Source organism: Amblyomma americanum, chromosome 8, assembly GCF_052857255.1.
Source record: "Amblyomma americanum isolate KBUSLIRL-KWMA chromosome 8, ASM5285725v1, whole genome shotgun sequence".
Classification (NCBI taxonomy): domain Eukaryota; kingdom Metazoa; phylum Arthropoda; class Arachnida; order Ixodida; family Ixodidae; genus Amblyomma; species Amblyomma americanum.
In genome coordinates, this window is record NC_135504.1 from 37,323,099 (window position 1) to 37,340,990 (window position 17,892).

Below are 17,892 nucleotides of genomic sequence, written 5' to 3' on the forward strand. Positions count from 1 at the left end.
ACGACGACGACGACGACAGCAGTACTACTGAAGATGGCTCAAGTGAGGATGAATAGCCCATCTATGCAATTTTCGTTCTTGAAGCGCTCCACCGGTGTTTTTTTTTTTTTTTTTTCGGACGTGCGATTGGGGGGTGTCGACTTACATTCGCGTCAAACTTTTTTTTTTTTTTTGGACATGCGATTTGGGGGGGGTTGACTTACATTCGAGTCGACTTACAGTCGTGTAAATATGGTACGTGCTGAACATGTTTGGTTTGTTAGGAGGCATGGCAAGTCTTCACACAACTTTGGGTTGTGCGCACAGCTAAGCTGAGTAGTTTGGGTGTGGTAAAGTCAGGGGTCATCAACAAAAACTGCCTCACCTAAAATTGTCTCCTTTCAATGCTCTTGTTCCACTATACCATGACTCAGAAATCAGTGAAATCAGGAGGAGTGAAGAAAAGTGTCATGGGCTCGCTGCAACTGTGGCACCGTTTGGCGTTTCGCTGAAAATGGGTACGACGCATCAAAACGAGCCAGCTGACATGTCTGGAGATCAAAAAAAAAAAAAGTCCTTTTGTCAGCTGTCTTGGTGGGCCCTGGCATGACTGGGGGGTGGCGCTGCGATGCAATTTTGTCAAATCAGTACATATTAGTTGCTGTCAGTGGTACTCGTGAGTGATTGAAAAGGGATTGCACAGTGGAGCTTCCATTTTTTTGGGAGGCCTTGTAGTTGAAAAAGTGTGCCTAGGTGGTCGAAATTATAATCTGAAGCCCTCATTTATATTGTGTATTAAAGCCTACAGTGTAACCACGACATGTGAAAAATCTATTGCTTAGTCATCAATCCATGAGGAAGCCCCATCGAGGTTTTGGTCTCGGGTTTTAACTGCAAACCAAGGTAGATCTTTCCTGCTACACAATAATTAATTTCCACTTTTCTTAAGGTACATAAATGCCCGCATTGAAGATTTTACATTGGCAACTGTATATGGAACATTTGGCGAAATCACAGCAGCATTGTCTGCCTCCCGATCCCCATGACTACCTATAACACCACACACACCCCTTGGGGTTTCTGCACCTGGCTACTTCAACGCAGTCAGCAAAAGGCAATCACTAGAGCTTACCTGCGGCGCTAATGCATGTGTAGTGGTTTCAATGCAGCAGAAATCCCACTCTCCTACCCAGAGTACTGATTGCTGCCCGAATCTGCTGCCGAAGTTTGCATTCCCGCATGGGTAAAGGTCCGGTGAATTTTGTTCACCCTTTGATGTTTCACCATTATCAGTTTTGATGTTACCTCATAGGGCTTTGATGTTTGATGTTACCTCATTGGCTTTTCTGTGTACCTGCGCTTGTCTCGTGTGATTCTTCTCTCTTGTCCCGTCCATTTTGCGCAGTTATTCATTGTTTCCATAATGTCGTACCAACTAGCCCCTCACAGCACTCTTTTAGATTTCATTTCTTCTACATGTGGCTCTTTTCTGTGTACCTGCGCTTGTCTCGTGTGATTCTTCTCTCTTGTCTCATAGGATAGCCTTTATTCCAAGTCTGAGAAAGGGAATGGTGACTTCCCATGCAGGCTTGTTAGGAAGTTCGGCGCCTATGAACATTCCTGGGGCGAGTGGCATGCACTGCAACCGCCGGCTCGGGGGCAACATGTCGCCCCCCGTAGGTTCCCTGCCCCACAGCCTTGGCCTTCAATCAAGTCACGACCACGCCATGGACAAGGTGAGGCGCCACGCGGCAGCGGTTGCGAAATGCTTGTAGGCATTGTTCTATCAGTTATCTGTTGTCAAAATTTGAATTTCAGCGTCTTCGTGCCTTTCCCTCTCCTCTCGTCACTTTTTGCACGCTGGAAGGTAGGCGCTCCTTCGCCGACCCCCCTCTGGGAGCGGAGCTTCCCGACCCGCCAGAGCTAAGCGGCTTATTGGCCGCGGCCACGGTAGCTGCCTGATGTCTGAAAGAATCTAACCAATGGCCACCTCTCACCTTGTCTATGCATGATGCGGCGGACGGAGGAGGGTGCGAGCATCAAAAAGTCACCGGGAAGGGCTCACCAACTTTGATGCGTGATTGTGGGTCGTCTGCTGCTTGTAGAATAGTATTATTTGGCTCTGGTTTTCATGGCAACACAGTGCAGTGATTAAATGAGTTTATGTGCTCTCCTCGGAAGGCGTCTCAGAGCCCCTTTAAGGGAAGTTTTTTGGTGCGCTACCCAGTGAACTTCCGTTGCAGGGCACCAGATGTTCCTCGGCAAATGTGTCACGAGTATGTTTACACTTGTTCTTGGTGACCGTGTTTGTTGTTGTTGGTGGTGCAGGCGGCCGCGGCCTTCTACAGCCAATCGGGCGGCTCCTTCTCGGGGCCCAAGTACCCGTCTGGTGGCGGGTTCCCGGGCATGTACGACTTCAGCCAGGGGGCGTCCCTGTCGTCCCCGTCCTCGTCACACTTGCTCTGGGACGATCGGCTGGCCCCCAAGGCACCCCCTGGGCTGCACCAGCCGATGCCGGGCTCCTGGGAAGAAGGCCTGGTGCAGGCGCGAGCCGTGAGGACACCTTCCCTCTCCCTTTCGCTGCCGTTTCCCTCTTTGCAGACTGCATGCACGTGGCTGGTTGTGTTCCCTTTTGTTGCCTTTATAACAAGCCAGCAGTAAAACTTGTCACTTGAAGGGGACTCATTCATTTTGGCTTTGCTGTTATACTGGACGTGCCCTTAGCAGCAGCTCCTAAATGTTTAGTCACTATAGGCCTTTTAGTTGCGGAAGTTAGTGAAGGTATCTAGAGTTTGAGCACTGTGTAGATGGAGAATGTGTGTGCTCTAAAGTAAGGATGTCTGCATTTCACGGCACTCGCTGTCTTTTCCCGACGGTTTTTTCAGGGAGCTGAATTTGCTAACATAGCTGGGTGCCACTGTTGAATAACATTTATGCACCTTGGTCTCGGGTTGTGGTATGCTGGCCATAGTTGTCCGTTTAGGATATCTGATAACTTTTGAATGTGCGCTGCAAACTACCGGTTTCAATTTGTTTTTTCTTTGGCAGGTGTATGAGGCATGGAAGCGGGAAGTAGAAGAAGCCAAGCATAGGGAAAAGGTGGCTGAATGCCAACGGGATGAGGTGCGTTCTTCGCCTGTTTTTGTCTCGTGTTCACGCATGAATTCATCATGTTCATTGTAATGAACGAGATGTATTGGCATTGTTCGTGCGAGGTGTTTCCATGCGAGGTCTGTTGTGCATTTATTTGTTTGGTGGTGCAGGAGGCCGAAGTCTTTATTCCCTCATGCATCTGTAGTCGGATACAAGTCAAGAACGAAGGGTACCCTCCAGCCTGTAGTAGCATTGCCTGTTTGAGACTACCCAATCTTCTTCAAAGCTCTTAATATTAGCCATTCATAAGAGTTCTTTCTTCCTTCATCATTAGGTAGTACAAGACAGTGTTTTACACACTCTCTACACCACCGATAATTAGTAATTCTAAGAAAAGTCTGCAGAAAACATTTTTCTTTACCTGGAGCCTATGTGCCATGAAACCCAACATAACACGCATTGCCTGTTTGTCGTGACACCGTGAAGGCTACCCCCTCAATCCACGTTTAATCTAGTAGCACCTGACAGCCTGATGTCACGCTTCTATGTGCAAGGGATCAACCGCAACATCATGAGAACCCGGTGGTACCGGTGGCTATAGGGTCTCTTTTTGGGATTTGAGGGCTGGTGTTTACAGGCTGCATTCTCCGAAAGGAATCTGTCCTGTCCTGTCATTTTGTGTGTTGGCTATGGCACAGACCATGTGTAGGAGACAAAGCTCCGCAATTGGGCATGAGCAGATCATCATAGTTCACATGCATTTAAGTGCAGCTGCCTGCTCCGCATGTCGTCGTGAGCAGTGGCAGTATTTTTGTACACTTGCAAACACACTAAAGAGGTGCTTTGTTCATTCCTTATAAGTTATGACAATGAGTTTGTGATACAGCAGGAGAATTAATGGATCTGGGTGGGATCTGTCTTGGAGATAACGGATGACCTGACTGGTGCTTACCGTAAAAATGCGTGTAAGGGCCGCACCCATACTTTCCACACAGCCCATGCGGGAATAGCCTTCGAAATTTACGTTCCGTGGCCTCCGTGATCAGCTCCGGCTGCGAGCAATGGCGCGCTTCATCGCGGAGGTGACGCATGCGCACAGGAGCTTCCACGTGTTGCCCACGGATGGCGCCAGAGGCTGCGGCTCATTATCGGTCATCATCATCAACTTTTAACTCCGCCGCGAGCTCCCGCTATTCATATCGGCATCAGTATCACCAGCTCTAGCGTTTTGTTGCTGTCAAAGGCACGGTTGTTAGTTGTGGCTTTCGTGTGCTGCTGCGGAGCATTGTAGCTTTAGCAGTTTTGGCACAGTAAGGCAAGCACCTTAATAGCTACACGGCTGGGAGTTTGCTATCGGACACGGCAAGCGTGCAGTGGGCAGGAAATTCGATGTGGCCGAGAAGTGTCTCCGACGATGGTGCAACACAAGGATGAATTGAGGAACACAAGCTACAAAAAGCGCTCTTTCCGAGGCAAGCCGTGCAAGTTTCCTGAACTGGAAGAAGAGCTGCTCTGCTAAGTGATGGAAGTGCGGACCAACGGCTACGCGTTGACAGCAGATGTGCTGCGCGACTAGTGGAATGAGCGTGTACCGGAGCACAGCATCAGCTTGGAGTGGGAATACACCGCGAGTGTGTAGAATAAATGCCACTGATTTCCCGATTGGTGTTTTTACTTAAAGAAAAAAGTTTTTTTTCGTAAATCGCGTGTATGGGCTGCACCCCGAAAATTGGCCCTCAAATCTGGAAAAAAAAAGTGCGGCCTTTACACGCGTTTATACGGTATCTGCTAAGGATGACTGACTTCGTTTCAGCGGAAGGAAAACTAGGGTGTAACTGACCAGAGGAAGTTTGCTGAGATAGGTGAGCCGTGGCTGGCACAGGACAGGGATAAAGGAAGAGCTCCAAAAGAAATTTTTGTCCTTTTGTCGGTGCTGTTTGGCTTGTGATGATGAAAAGTTGGCACTATGAGAAATGCAAGAAGTATGGAGGGTTCTTCAATGCCGAGCTGGCTCTGAGAAGCCTGTGACAGTGGTGCTCAGTGTTGGGGAACAGAAATGTGCCCTCCCTGCTTGTTGTGGCTCCATTAACGCTTCTCAACTACCGTAAAGACCCGGATATATTATGGACTCGCCTATAATGCGAGGTGTTATTTGAAGATAGCAAAAACCGGAAAAACAAAAATGTTTTTCTTCCGACCGACAAGCTTTTTGGGAATGCTGGCCCAAGTGTCCACGATCCAGCTGCAGGGCGTGTCTGGAGAAGCCTCTTTCAGCCAACCGACGGCAGTAACTGCAGCTCTCCCTAAACCTTGGCTCTCCCTACCTCATCCAGGCCATGTAGGAGTGCTTGTGATTGCTTCCCCCCCCCCCCCCTTAAAGCAGCCAAGTACTGTTTTCGTGGTCTCTACATTGCGCAAGGTGCAATTTTCCTACCTTGATAGTGCGGCCGTTGTGAGGTCAGTACGGTGAAATGGCACTGAAATTGAAACCATTGAAATATCCAGCTGATGCTGCCTCTGGTTAGCGCCTCCTGTCGCTGGAAGCCTGATGGTGACGACGCTGAATAATAACGAAACCAGAACTGGACGTGTGGGCTGAAAATTGTTTGGATCCGCATATAGTACAAAAACGGAAATTTGATGTGCTAAAACCTGGAGAAAAGAAAAGATCCTAATGGATGTGGGTTTTTGTGGTAGTTTTCTTCATGTAGAGTGCTCAGTACAGATTGAGAATCACAGGTAAAGGGCTTTGTTCTGCAGTGGCAGTAACCAGTGCTGCTAGTGGTAGTGATGATTATTGCTTTCATACTCCCTTTTCATTGCAAAGAGCGCTTGGTGATAGCCGCCTCTTGTTCCCCATGCCTTGTGCGCAACGTGCAGGCTCTAGGACAGATGGCAATGCTGCAAAAGGAACTGGAGGCCCTGGCGTCTGGGCGGGCGACTGGCTTTGGCCCCCTGCGGTTGCAGGAGCTCGAGAAGCTGCCGGCTGCACAGCTGCGCCTGCTCCAAGAGCAGCTGCGTGCTGACTTAGATGCCGTCGACAAGGTCAGTGTCCCGCCATGGTGCCTCCCACGACTTTTGCCGTCTACCCTGATTGCAGTGGGATATGTCTGTGCTCCCCCTGCGTCTGCCCATTGATAAGAGTGGGGCATAGGCTTTTGCAGGACGAACCTTTGTAAGAATGTCGCATAGATGTTTGCGGGATGAAAAGTGGATGTTAAGGTACTCGCAAAACAAATATGAGTGCAGACCTTCATTAATTTTATTTACCATATAAATATATATATTTTAATATTTCCTTGGGGAAAACGGGATGTGGCCCGTACGCGGGTGCGGCCCTTACACGCGTTCATACAGTATAGGGTAATTCCTCGTTATAATGAAGTCAGCGGCACGGCGAAAAAATCCATTATAAGTGGTTACTCGATATAAGCGACCACCCGAGAAAAGCTAAAGCAGTCGAGCTTTAATTGCGCCGCAAATGCAAGGAAGTCAAAATACAATGTATTTGGTGAAGCAAAACTTTATTCAGGTGCAAAAAAGAAAGGCAGTGAGCTTTGGCTGTTTCAAGCTCTTACTGGGCGCGTGCAACCCCTGCTCTAATCTGATCAAGCATTGCACGAGGCCGTGGTCGCCGTTCATGCATTCAACCTTCGGGGCATTTCGAATTGCGAAGGCAGTGGCCACTTTTATGGGAGCATTTCGGGTTATTTCGAAGGCAGTGGCTGCTTTTAAGGGGGAGGTCACGGAAGACTACAACAGCATCGTGCTGGAAAGCCCCGCAAATGCCGTGGCTCGAGTCTGAGGTTGTGTTTGTTGTGCTAAAAAAAAGCGATTAGCCACTCATTGTGGATACGCAGTGCAGTTGTGAAAACTGAACGGTCTTGTAGTAAGGGCTTTGCATAATTACTGGGAAATTTTTTCCCGAGGTGTGCAGCCGTGAAGTTAGCAAACGATTCGGCGCACAGTTGTTGACGACACTGTGCTAGTTCTATGGTTCAAGTGTTGGTGTGCGCATTGCGTCGCGTACGTGCTGTTGACAAATGTCTAGGAACAAAATTCAATGGACCCTACCCCGCATTTGGACCGTTTGTCTAGTTGGACGGCGTGAATCGAGCATGACCGGCTCGAGAAAATCGCCGGGGAAACACAATGGTTGCGTTGACCCACCATGTTGAGAGCCTGACTTGCCGCTGGCGACGCTCAGAATTTTTGTGTTTTCGGCAAGTTATCGGTCGATTTGCACCGTCAAAAGTGCAACGCAGCTAGGGGCGGTGTTTTATTGCGATGCAGGGCGATTATGGCGAGCGGTGAGCAAATTTCTAGACTGGCTTCCCCGAAGTCGTCTTCCCAATTCGTTAACCTAGCTGCTCGCGTCGAACATGGCAAAGGGCATGCGACCAGCAATCGCTTGCAACCAGGCAGCAGCTCGATAACGCCGTTTTTCACACTTGCAAGCGCGACCTGCGGGTTGGAAGCGAAAACTCTCGAAAATGACGTTCGCGCGCTTTCTAAAGTTTTGTCTGCTGCTTTGGCTGATGTGAAATGGTTAGGCTTAGCGACGACTACGGCAGCCAGGGAGCAGCTCAGTTCGTTGCTCGGCGCGTCCGCGGTCGGCGTTGTTGCCAAAAGCTCGGCTTGCTCGCTGTTTGGTTCAGCGGTTTGCGACTCACAGTCGCAGTGCTGGAAAATCGAGCAGTGAGCGACTGGCCTGTAACTATCGCTTTTCGACCAATGCGACCGTTTGCGACTTTCGCTTTTAGACCGAAACAGTCGCAGACGTTGTGCGACTCGCAAGTGTGAGGGGGCCGATAATCGGAGGGACACTTACTTTGTGCTTTTTTGGCATGTTTCAGCGCCAGAAGTACTCTTTAGAGCGGTAAAACTACGCTCATCGAGCGCACGCCATGGAATGTTACGGCGCAAGCCTGCTCACGGTCTTTTTTTTTTCCACTTTTCGGCATCCAAGAGACCGCGGTTTTCCGGCATCGCAAAACATCAGAAAAACATTATTTTCGTGTGGATTCGATCATGGGGGACACCAGCGCTCCGATAGCGACCGAGATTAACGGTTCGGCCACGCTGCACCATGGAATTTGACAGCTGCCATTCGCTATGCTGTAAAAAGCTGGGGGCACTCGGCACTCGCTTGGTACCCGTTACTAGGCAGGTCGTCGGTCGTGGGTTTGGTACTTTTATGGCTTGAACTGTACCTGCTTGAGACTAATTCATCGGTGGTATTAATTTGATACTGCATGCGCAAAAGGGTCGGCGGCGGCGATGCCTCCGTTCACCACTTCGCTCTGAGCGGATCAGGCTCTTCGTGCGCTTCCAGCAGTGCGGCTTGAAATGCATGCGTTTGGGTCGGGACTGGAAGAAATTTCGAATAAAGCGATATTTTGAGTAAAGCGATTCCGTTATAACGAGGGATTACTGTATATGGTTACTGCTTGGACGAAAGGACGAAATTGTGAATTGTGAATGAAGCTTAACACACATACTCAGGTGCATACTTTTTTTATCATTATTGTTAGTATTATTATTATTATTTGCTGAACCTCGTCGCTGAATGTGTCTACATTTTTTAATGAGTAAGTAATGAAGGGAGCTGATGTCCATTCCTACACTTTTTTTTTTTTCCTTGCGCCACTTCCACGCAACAGGTCCTGTACCAGCAGCAGTGCAAGAGCAAGTGCCTGGTGTGCCAGCAGCAGAGCCGCAGTGTGGCGGTGCTGCCCTGCAACCACCTGGTGCTGTGCGGCACGTGTGCGGCTGTCACCACCAAGTGCCCCTACTGCAGCTGCGACGTGGCCCGCAACACCATGCCCATGTCCCTGTAGGCTGTGGCAGTGCTGCTGTTGTAGTAGAACGAGCGCGAGCGCTTTCCCGGTCAGTGGGGCGGCGTGCAATTCCTCCTCTCCTTCCGTAACTTTTTTTCTTTTTTTTTTCCCTCTGTCTCTCCCTGTTGTGACTAGAGTTTGTGTTGAGTCGCACCCCGAACGGCCTGCTTGCAGATGTGTGGTGGGCGGTGTGTTTTGGCTGCAGCGAATTAGCTGGAACCTACATGGAAAGAGGGTGGAGAAGTGGCGCTTTGCTCGAAGAGAGAACGTAGACGGGACATCTTAGCTGTGTCACTGGGGAGTGCACCCCCACCAGGGACGCGAAGTCCCCCTTGGGCTCCCTTCCCTCGTGAACGTGCTCCTGGACCAGCACCTGCGCTTGATTTTGTGACGTTGAATCTGACCGTAGTTTTGGGTGACATACCTTCGTTTGCTGGTTTCGACTCGCAAGACCTTGGTGCAGACATGTATGCGGTTTTGAATGCTTTTGTGCGGGACTTTTCAATTGCTCTGTACCAGCGGAGTTGGTCATAGTGGAGGCAAACTTTTGGAAATGCTGGCTTGTTTTTGCGGAGTGTTGTGTCAACAGAGCCGTCATGTTGAGCTTCTCGCTGATAAGGCATCTGTGCGGAGGGGAGAGCAAGCCGGCATTGAATTGGCATTGAATTGGAACGAGCAGCTCATCCAGACACAATGACTCGCTGGTTTCCGCAGCCCAGCACTGGCAAATTTGAAACAGTGCTGGTTATCAACAGCAGTTCCACGTATAACACCAGTCTGGAAAAAGTGGTGCACAGAATTTTCCCCCTTCAGTGGCCGAGTTTGAGAAGCGCTGTTTTTTATATGTCTCTGGGACAGTGCTGGTTATGATCGCAAATTGCTCATTGCTTTGGTTGGCATTCACTGGCGGCTGTTGGGTATGGACAGCACTAAAGGGCGGTTCACATGCAAGCGAATTGGCGAACAGCGACGCGGCGCTGCGAAGCGGTCCGCGAGGTTTCGTTTCACATGCATCGCCGCTGCACGTTTCCCACCGCCGCGAAAACCAATGTTGCTGGCAACATTGTTGCCAACCAATGTTGCTGGCAAAAGATATGTGCTTGCAACCAGCTTTGGTGGCCTGCAAACACAAAAAAGCGTAATATATAAGCATTATTTTGTCATTTCTTTTCACAGTTTATTTAAATAAATATAATTCTTGCGTTTTAAGCATTAAACAGCTCTTTATGCAATTTATTTTTTAAACAAAAGTTCGCACGTGCGGCGTACAAACTCGCGTGGGAACGCCGGGCCGTCATTAGTTGAGATGCGGTGCTGCCGTGTCGCCGCCACGAAAATTTCCAACTTGCCCGAACCTCGCCGCTTCAGCCGCTGGAGCTTTCTCCGCTGCTTGAGAGAGGGTGTATTCGCCGCCGCGGCGGAATTCGCGAGCTGTTCGCTTGCGTGTGAAACAGGCTTAAGAGTGGCATTACCTTGACATGCCACATCGTAGTTTGGCGGCTGGCATGAGATCGGAGTGCTTTCTTTTTTTTTTCTCATGCTGAAGTGTTGGCATATACTTCTGCACGCTGAGAGATGGCGGACACTGAAGATGCAGTCATGGTCTCTGATAATTTTTTTTTCTTTTGTGTGTGTGTTTCCGCTGGCAGATAACACTGCTGGTGATTTATGCAGTGGTAGCTCAAAGCGGCTTTCAACTTTGGCCATGTCACTTGTGCGAAATTGTGTGTTTGGTGTGGTCCATTTTAGACTGAGCAAGTGAGCTTCTTGATCAGTTTTTGAGAGCAATGTTGACGTTGAATTCTGCTGGGGCATACAATATGGCATTGTGAGCAGTGATGCTGTGTAGAGAGTTCTGAATGTGGTAGGGTACGTAATTGCTGTTGCAAAATAGCAACTTTGCGGTCGTGAAACCTGATGGACTTTTTTTTTTTTGTAAAAAAAAAAGCTTTTCTGATTTGGGGAGTCAGTTTCGTTTGATTGGGGATTTCAAACATATGAAGGATTGTTGGGTACCTTCTCGACTGTAGTGATGTTTCGGACTTTGGTCATGCGAAGGTAACTTTCAGGCCTGCCTTTGTCATTACGAAATTTGATTAACATGCTGTTGTTTTTATTCTTTTTTTTTTCGATGTGGCGGGCGCTAAAATTGATCAGCGCTGTATTTTAGTAATGGATGAAGTTTTACAAACCCACCTACAACTTGTAAGCTGGCCGGCGTGCCTCAGTGGTAAATGAAAGTAACCTTGGTGTAAGCAGTGGTGTTGTCAGGTGGGCGATTTGTCTTCAGAATTAAATTTTACTGTGGTTGATCTTTAGCATGAAAGCGCTGACTGGTGAAGCTGCGTGTAGCAAGGTGTGTTGAAGATCAGACTGCATCTGGGAAGGCTGTTGTAGGGAAGGACATCCACATTTTTTTCTTCCTAGATTTTTTTTTGTGTGTTATTAGCTAGGTTTTTAGCATTAACTTTTCATTTCTCAAGTGATTTTCTTTTTTTTTTTTTCCTGGCTCGCCCCTACACCCCTCACTTCACCAACTGGGTGGTGGTGACAGTACGTTCTCTTGCCTGCCCTTTCTCTCCTGGGATGCGTGCTGCGCATGTTGGATAACTCTCGAGTGAGGGTGAAGCTGGGGCACAAACGGGGACCAGCCCGTCGTCTCGTGTCTGTGTACTCTGTGGTGGATTGGCACAAGAAACATGGCGCCGCTTTCCAACTGAGTGTTTTGAGAAAGGAAATGGTGGAACTGGCGGATGAAGATTGCCGACGATGTGGGAATGTGCTTTCAAGTTGTGTCTCTGTGTGGGGTACACCACGACGTAGGTGGAGCCGCTGGTGTTGGTTGGCTTGGGTGTTGCCTCGGCTTTGAGTGCTGTCGTCGGAGCGGGACCACAGTTTCTGCTCGGCAGCAAGCTCTTCCAACGACATCCGTGGTTCACTTGTCAGGAAGCGAGTGCAACTTCTCCGGAGTGTTTTTTTTCTTCTTTTTTTCTTACATGCGAGCATGGTCTGTGCACCTTGGCGGAAATGTCCTCTTGGCATTGATGTCATCTCTGTATGTGCGGGCCATGTAGAGAGAGAGACCGAGGACAGTGGGAAGAAGGTTCATCTTTGACGAGTTGCTGCCCCGGATTGCCGAGGCCTGTCACTCTCGACTACTGAGACAGTGGCAGTGGTTGGCCTGCATTAGCTGTGAGCAAGTAGCGCGGGTGGCTGGCAGCTTGCTTTGAGCAAGGTGCACCGGCTTGGGTCGGAAGTGGAGTAGATGCGCGATGGGAGCTAGTGGAGCTGCATTTATTCGCTGCCGTTTCGGGATGTTTCAGCGCGTTCTCCAAACCCACTTCGTTTTAGGCTGCTGTTTTCAAACGATGTCTTGCTCTTCCCTCTGAAGAAAAAAAAGTAGGATTACAGATTATGATGCTTCTTCACAGCCGTGTTATCCGTTTCTTTGCTTGCCGGTTGTTTCTTGGTGAACTTTTGCCCTACCCGCCTATGTGTTATACAGCTGTCTATGTACACGTGTGTCTGCAGTAGTTAGTCTCCCCAAGTTGGTAACCAAAAGTCAAAGCGCTAAAGTTGTCTGCAGCTGTGGCTTCCTTTACTGCACGACACTCCCTAGTTCCTGACTGCACTCCCTGTCTACCCCTTGTAGTGTTGCGTCATCAACGGTAGCTTCTCCCATACGCTGCTATGTATGTTCTTACCGTAGTTCACGCCAGGTGCGTTCTTTGGGCATAGGCTGAAATGCAGTGCCGTGGTACGAGGTTGGCAGGAAGGGGAGGCCTGTGTGTTAGTATAGTTCCTTTTTTTCCCCTTTTGTTTTACCCTTTTTTCCCTCCTCCATTCTCCTTACACATTTTCCCCTCACCCTCATTGTCCGTTCTCTCCTCGGATGTACTAGTGGAATTTATATTGTTGTGCTTGGGCAGGAGAGGGTTTCTTTTCCCACGGCCTGAAGATTTAGTGCTTATATACCAGCTTTATGGATAGTTATAGTAATAATGTATTTATGAATATCTATTATAATGTACTATCTATGAAGAGCGGGCTGCCTCAGCAGGGGTGTGGTTACTCTTCTTATTTCAGGGGTTCTCTCTCTCTCTCTGTCTTTCCCCTCGCACCCATCCGAGGTGCTGACGGTGCGTGACAAGAACAACTTTTATTATGGTGGAAAAAAAAATGGATTTATAGGAATTTTCACAAGAACGGAGGAAAAAAAAAAAAGCTATAGGTGTAAATTTAAAACTAACAAATTGAATGCACAGTTAGGTCATGTTTGCTTTGTGTTCTTTTGTTTTTCTTTTCATTATCAATGGTGTGTCCCTTTTTGCTGGGAGGGGGTGGGGAAGGACTCCCCTGGTTGTTGTATGTGCATGTCCTCTGCCCGACACCCTGGTTCCCCCCCCCCCCCCATCCCAGGCGCGTCTCGGGAGTAGAAGACTCTCCGTGTTTAAGTTCGGTGTTGGGGAGTCTTTTTTTTTTTTTTTTTAAGAGTTCCTCTCTATCACTCTTCTGAGCTATTTTTCTATTCCAATTTTTCCCCCGCGCCTCTTACTATAAAAACAACTTCGAAGGCTACTTCGTATCAAACGCACAACTAACAACACGAGGTCGCGCTGCACCAATGTCTTTGTCGTTTCACCTCTGACTTCCTTCCGTCTCTGGCTTCGTTTCGTGGTGCCTGCCCTTGCAAGGTGGCGCGTGAAGGCCGTTGCTTTGTGGGACTGTTCCACGAGTGGCTTCACTAAAGGTCTTTACGGGGCAGGCGGCCAAGTTCTGATCGTGAAATGGCTGTGGCGAGGAGATGTGCAGTCGAGGGCTTAACTGGCTATTCCACTGTGCTGCATTCTAACTTTGAAAGTGAGTTTCAAATCCCCACAGGGATAGGTGTGTGACATGGCAGGTGTGCCGCTGGTGTGGATGCAGACAAGGACGGAGAAGTCTCCCGTTTTTCTTTACTCTTTTTATTTTTCTTTTAATTGCTGTAAATAAGAGCGGCCGCAAGTTTTCCCTCCTTGTGGCGATGGCTCCTCTGTACTTTTTCTCATGCTACACAGGCTCTAACAACCTCTTTTCCCTAAACACTCTTGCGTCACGAGGTGCGTGAACGCACGAGACGTGCGCGACCGTTCAACACGACTCCACTGACCCCCCCCCCAAACGACAACTACAGCAGAGGAAATACACTCACACTGGCATTACACACAAACTAGGTCATTATTGTAAACTTGTAGGAACAAAAGGTATACGAGTAAACGTTGGGGCGAAAAAAAAAACTAAAATTTTTTTCAATTTTCTAAGTGAAGGGTCATTGTGCGTCGCTGGGGATTAAACGACGCATTGCAGACCTGCGGGGATTCCTGCTTCGGTTGTGCTCGTTTAGCGACCGTGTGAAGGCCCTTTTGAACATCGGTGCTGCCTGGTACATTTCACAGCAAGGCCCTCCGTCATGCCATCAACACGGTCTCGTAACCTTTGGGGTGTGCACCACTGTGCGTTGTCACTGACCACGGTTAAAGGTGCTCACACACAAACCACAGTGTAGTAGTAATTGCAAAGCCCGCTGACACAATGAGTGTGCACTCTGGTGATTCGATGTCGTTGGCACTTGCTCCTTTGTTGGCAGCGCGGAACGTGATGCTGAAGGTCTCCTAGCAGCGACAGCAGCAGCACACTGTCGAATCTCTTGGTAGCTTTGTCAGGCTCGTGACGTGCTGTGTTCCATTCCCTGTCGTGGCGTACCTCTGTTGTATCCGTCATTGGTGTTGTTAGGACCATTGGGAAGTGGTCTCTTCACATCTTCACTCTAGCAACGGTCTCCCGAGACAAGTGTTGATGGCGTCACGGACGGCCTTTATCGTGCCAACCTGAGGTAGACGACGGCCGCTTTGTGCCGTTTCATGGGTGGCTCACCGTCACCAAGCCAGGTTGTGCAATTCGTAGCTCGCCATCAGTTGTCTGCTATGCTGTGCGATCCTTTTTCAAAACTCTGTTTTTGTTTTTCATTTTGTCTGTCTCATTTTTAGTTGTGCTTGATCACATTTAGGTGGTGGTTGCAAAGCGTATGTGTTGTTGGTTCTGCGAGTTGTGTCTCTGTGTTTGTTTACCACCTTCGTTTTGTTCTTCTTTTTATTTCCAAAGTTATCTGTGCAAACTTTTTACGCACACTGAGGAAACTTGAAGCTGTTTGTGTCACGCCTGTAGTTGCTGGGGCCTTGAAGAAAAAAAAAACGGCTGTGCTTTGAAAAACAAACGTCTCGCAGGAATGTCGGAGCCCGTTGTGAGTTATTGCCCATAGGGTTCGACTAGGTCAACTGGCAATTGGTTCACATTTAAAAGGGTCATTGGATCTGCCCTTGATTTCCTATTAATGACGGGTGTGCGCATTCTCAAACACTCTGTGCTTCTAACTGCAAACTACATGCACAAAGTAAGGTACTTGTAGGTACAATGCAAAATCTCCATACAAGTGAGGGCCTAGTGTTGTCTTGGGCACAAAAAAAAGTACATTTACAATGTACTTGAAAAATGACATCTATTCTTGAGTAGTTCAGGAATTTTTTATATCCCTTTCCAGGTAAACATGATAGGCTGACAGATTTTAAGAATGCACAACCGGGAAGGGCTTATCTTAAGACTATTTTGGAAAATAATCTGGTGGCCGCCTTGCGAACAGGTTTAGTTTGGCCCTTGACAACATTAGGGTCCTTTTCGCTGCTGTTGAAATCGCTGTGAAGCAGAAGTGCTCGCTGCATTGAAGGTGAGGTGCACGAAGCAACGGGCGTGACGCGAATGCTTAACAAGTTTTCTCCGCATTGCCACTAGGCTTCGTTTCTGTAGTAGTTGACTAGGATTTAAGAAAAAGCTGCCATATTTAAGCAAATCTAGAGAGTTATAATGGGTCACTATAGGTGACTTGCAAGACATTCTTTTTAAATTTGTTTTTGCTCACACGGGCGTCGCTATAGCTTGAAGCACGTTTCCCTAAGGAACACAATTCTTTGGGCAGAGAGTGACGTAGGCTATGCGGGGATGTCTGCAAGATTGCGCATGAAAGATAACGATACGCTGTTCACATGCAGTTTCGAAATCGATTTGACCAAGTTTTGACCTGCATGCGTTATATTTTTGTAAGGTAATTCTAAATATATTAACAGGATTTTTTTGTTTTGCACGTTGTGTTCACTCCAAAGGAAAACGGTGTCTTGTTAATTGCAGCTTACTTGAGATGTACCGCCGGTCCTATGTGCTTCCTTATTATTTTGTACCTGGCCAAATATCGCATATTGTCTATTGTCTATTTTTGTCATTTGTTGGCTGCTCATTGTTTGTATTTATATAGTTCTGTTGGTGGCTACACTTGTGTTTGTCATGTTTCGGCGCATGACAACACCATGGCCGTGCTTTTGACCTCTGGAGAGATGTCTCGAGATTTTCCGCCTGATTGTGATGTGGCTGTGCGTACTGTGGTGTTCGCAACAAATGCGAGAGACGTCTTGAACCAGAGGGCAAAACGAGGTGCCCGAGGTGCACATGGCGCTCTGGTGCGAGTTTTCACCGTGGCTTGATTTTTATGGAATCGTCCTTCTCTCATCGACGTATCGAAGAGTTTGATTGCCGAGTCTTCAGCCGTAGATTTTATTGAGAAAGTGAAAGAGCCTTGCAGGTCACGCATCACAAGACTGTCACGCTGGGTAGTAGGTCGGTTGTTAGGCTTTTCTTGTTTCTTCATTATCGTGGCGCGCTGTGATGACGCTGATTCGATTGACTGCTATCGTGATGTTAGGTAACTACTACCAGTACCACAACCTCCAGTGTTTATGGGTGTTTTTACATGTACATAGGCGTCATCTTGTGCTAAGCTGTTCTGTGGCAAGTTTCTTTTTGGTGCGAGGGCGGGCTAAAAGAGCTGGAAAAACACCGGCTCGTCATAGCTAGATATTTTTGCTGGGGCAATACTATTTTTGTCGAATTGGGAGTTCCATAGCTTTTTAGCAGGTCTATGCAAAGGCAAAATGACAGCTTGGAGGACGGGGCTGGGAAGAGATTGGCTGGCCCTTCAAGGCATTGCGCAATCATCGATGTGTGCCAGATGCAAGGAGAGGAAAAAAAAATGCATGTAAACTCAGAATTGTTAGACAAAGTATTGCTGCTTGGGATCATGAAGTTTTCTTTCTTCATGTTTTAAAATTTTTTGCAATACACACTGGTGGTGATGCATATGTCTATGAATCTCTATTGCGTTTTTACAATGTCCTGGTTTAGTTGTACAACATCCAGCTAAAACATTTTTTTTGTCCATTGAAGCATCCAATGATCCCTTTTTGTTCAGGCATTGAGAAATGAATTCGCTGACTACATTCATTGCTGATCAAGTTTAAAAGTTGTCTAGAGCTGTCTGGCCTGCATTGTTTGTGACGCCCGTTTCCTTTTTTTACAATTTTTTTTGCACCCTCGAGGGAAACAGGACGGTTTCTTTTTCCCTCGACGCTTTACCTTTGCTGGTGTCACTTCTTGTGTGTGTGTATGGAGAAATTGTGGAGTCGTATGTTTATTTTTGTGCATTCTCTGTGGCATCAAAGTCAACTAAGATGGAGGAAAAGAAATTGCTGTTGTGTTCATGTAGGATCATAGTCGAGATGTTTATTGTGGCTTCTTTTCTCCTTTGTTTCTCTCATCACAAGGATTTTGTGTAATGGATATAATTCTTAAAATTTAGGCATAATTATGTAAATAAAATCAACTATAGGATTTTACATGGGTCTGCGTCGACTCCTTTTTAAACATGCAACATGCACATTTGCTTACCACCATTATAGCTACAGCTTGCATTTTGACTTCAGGTTTTTTTGTAGGCATGGCATGTGCTGTTGGAGACTGCGGACTTGCGCTGCCCACCTTGGCATGCGGCTTCCTAATGATCGTGACTTGTGGTGTTGGGCTCATACAAATGAATGCTCAGTAACAAAGTCTGGACAGA

General features: G+C 47.8%; 1 protein-coding gene across 1 annotated transcript in view; it reads left to right on the top strand.

Annotated features, from left to right (window-relative positions):
• unk (RING finger protein unk) overlaps positions 1-17,666 on the top strand; it is a 34,586-nt gene extending 16,920 nt beyond the window's left edge. The window contains 5 exon segments of the mRNA XM_077634509.1: positions 1,567-1,715; positions 2,308-2,532; positions 3,028-3,102; positions 5,953-6,117; positions 8,736-17,666. Coding sequence (XP_077490635.1) covers positions 1,567-1,715; positions 2,308-2,532; positions 3,028-3,102; positions 5,953-6,117; positions 8,736-8,912 — 791 coding nt within the window. The 3' untranslated portion in view covers positions 8,913-17,666.
• Positions 17,667-17,892: the final 226 nt, after the last annotated feature.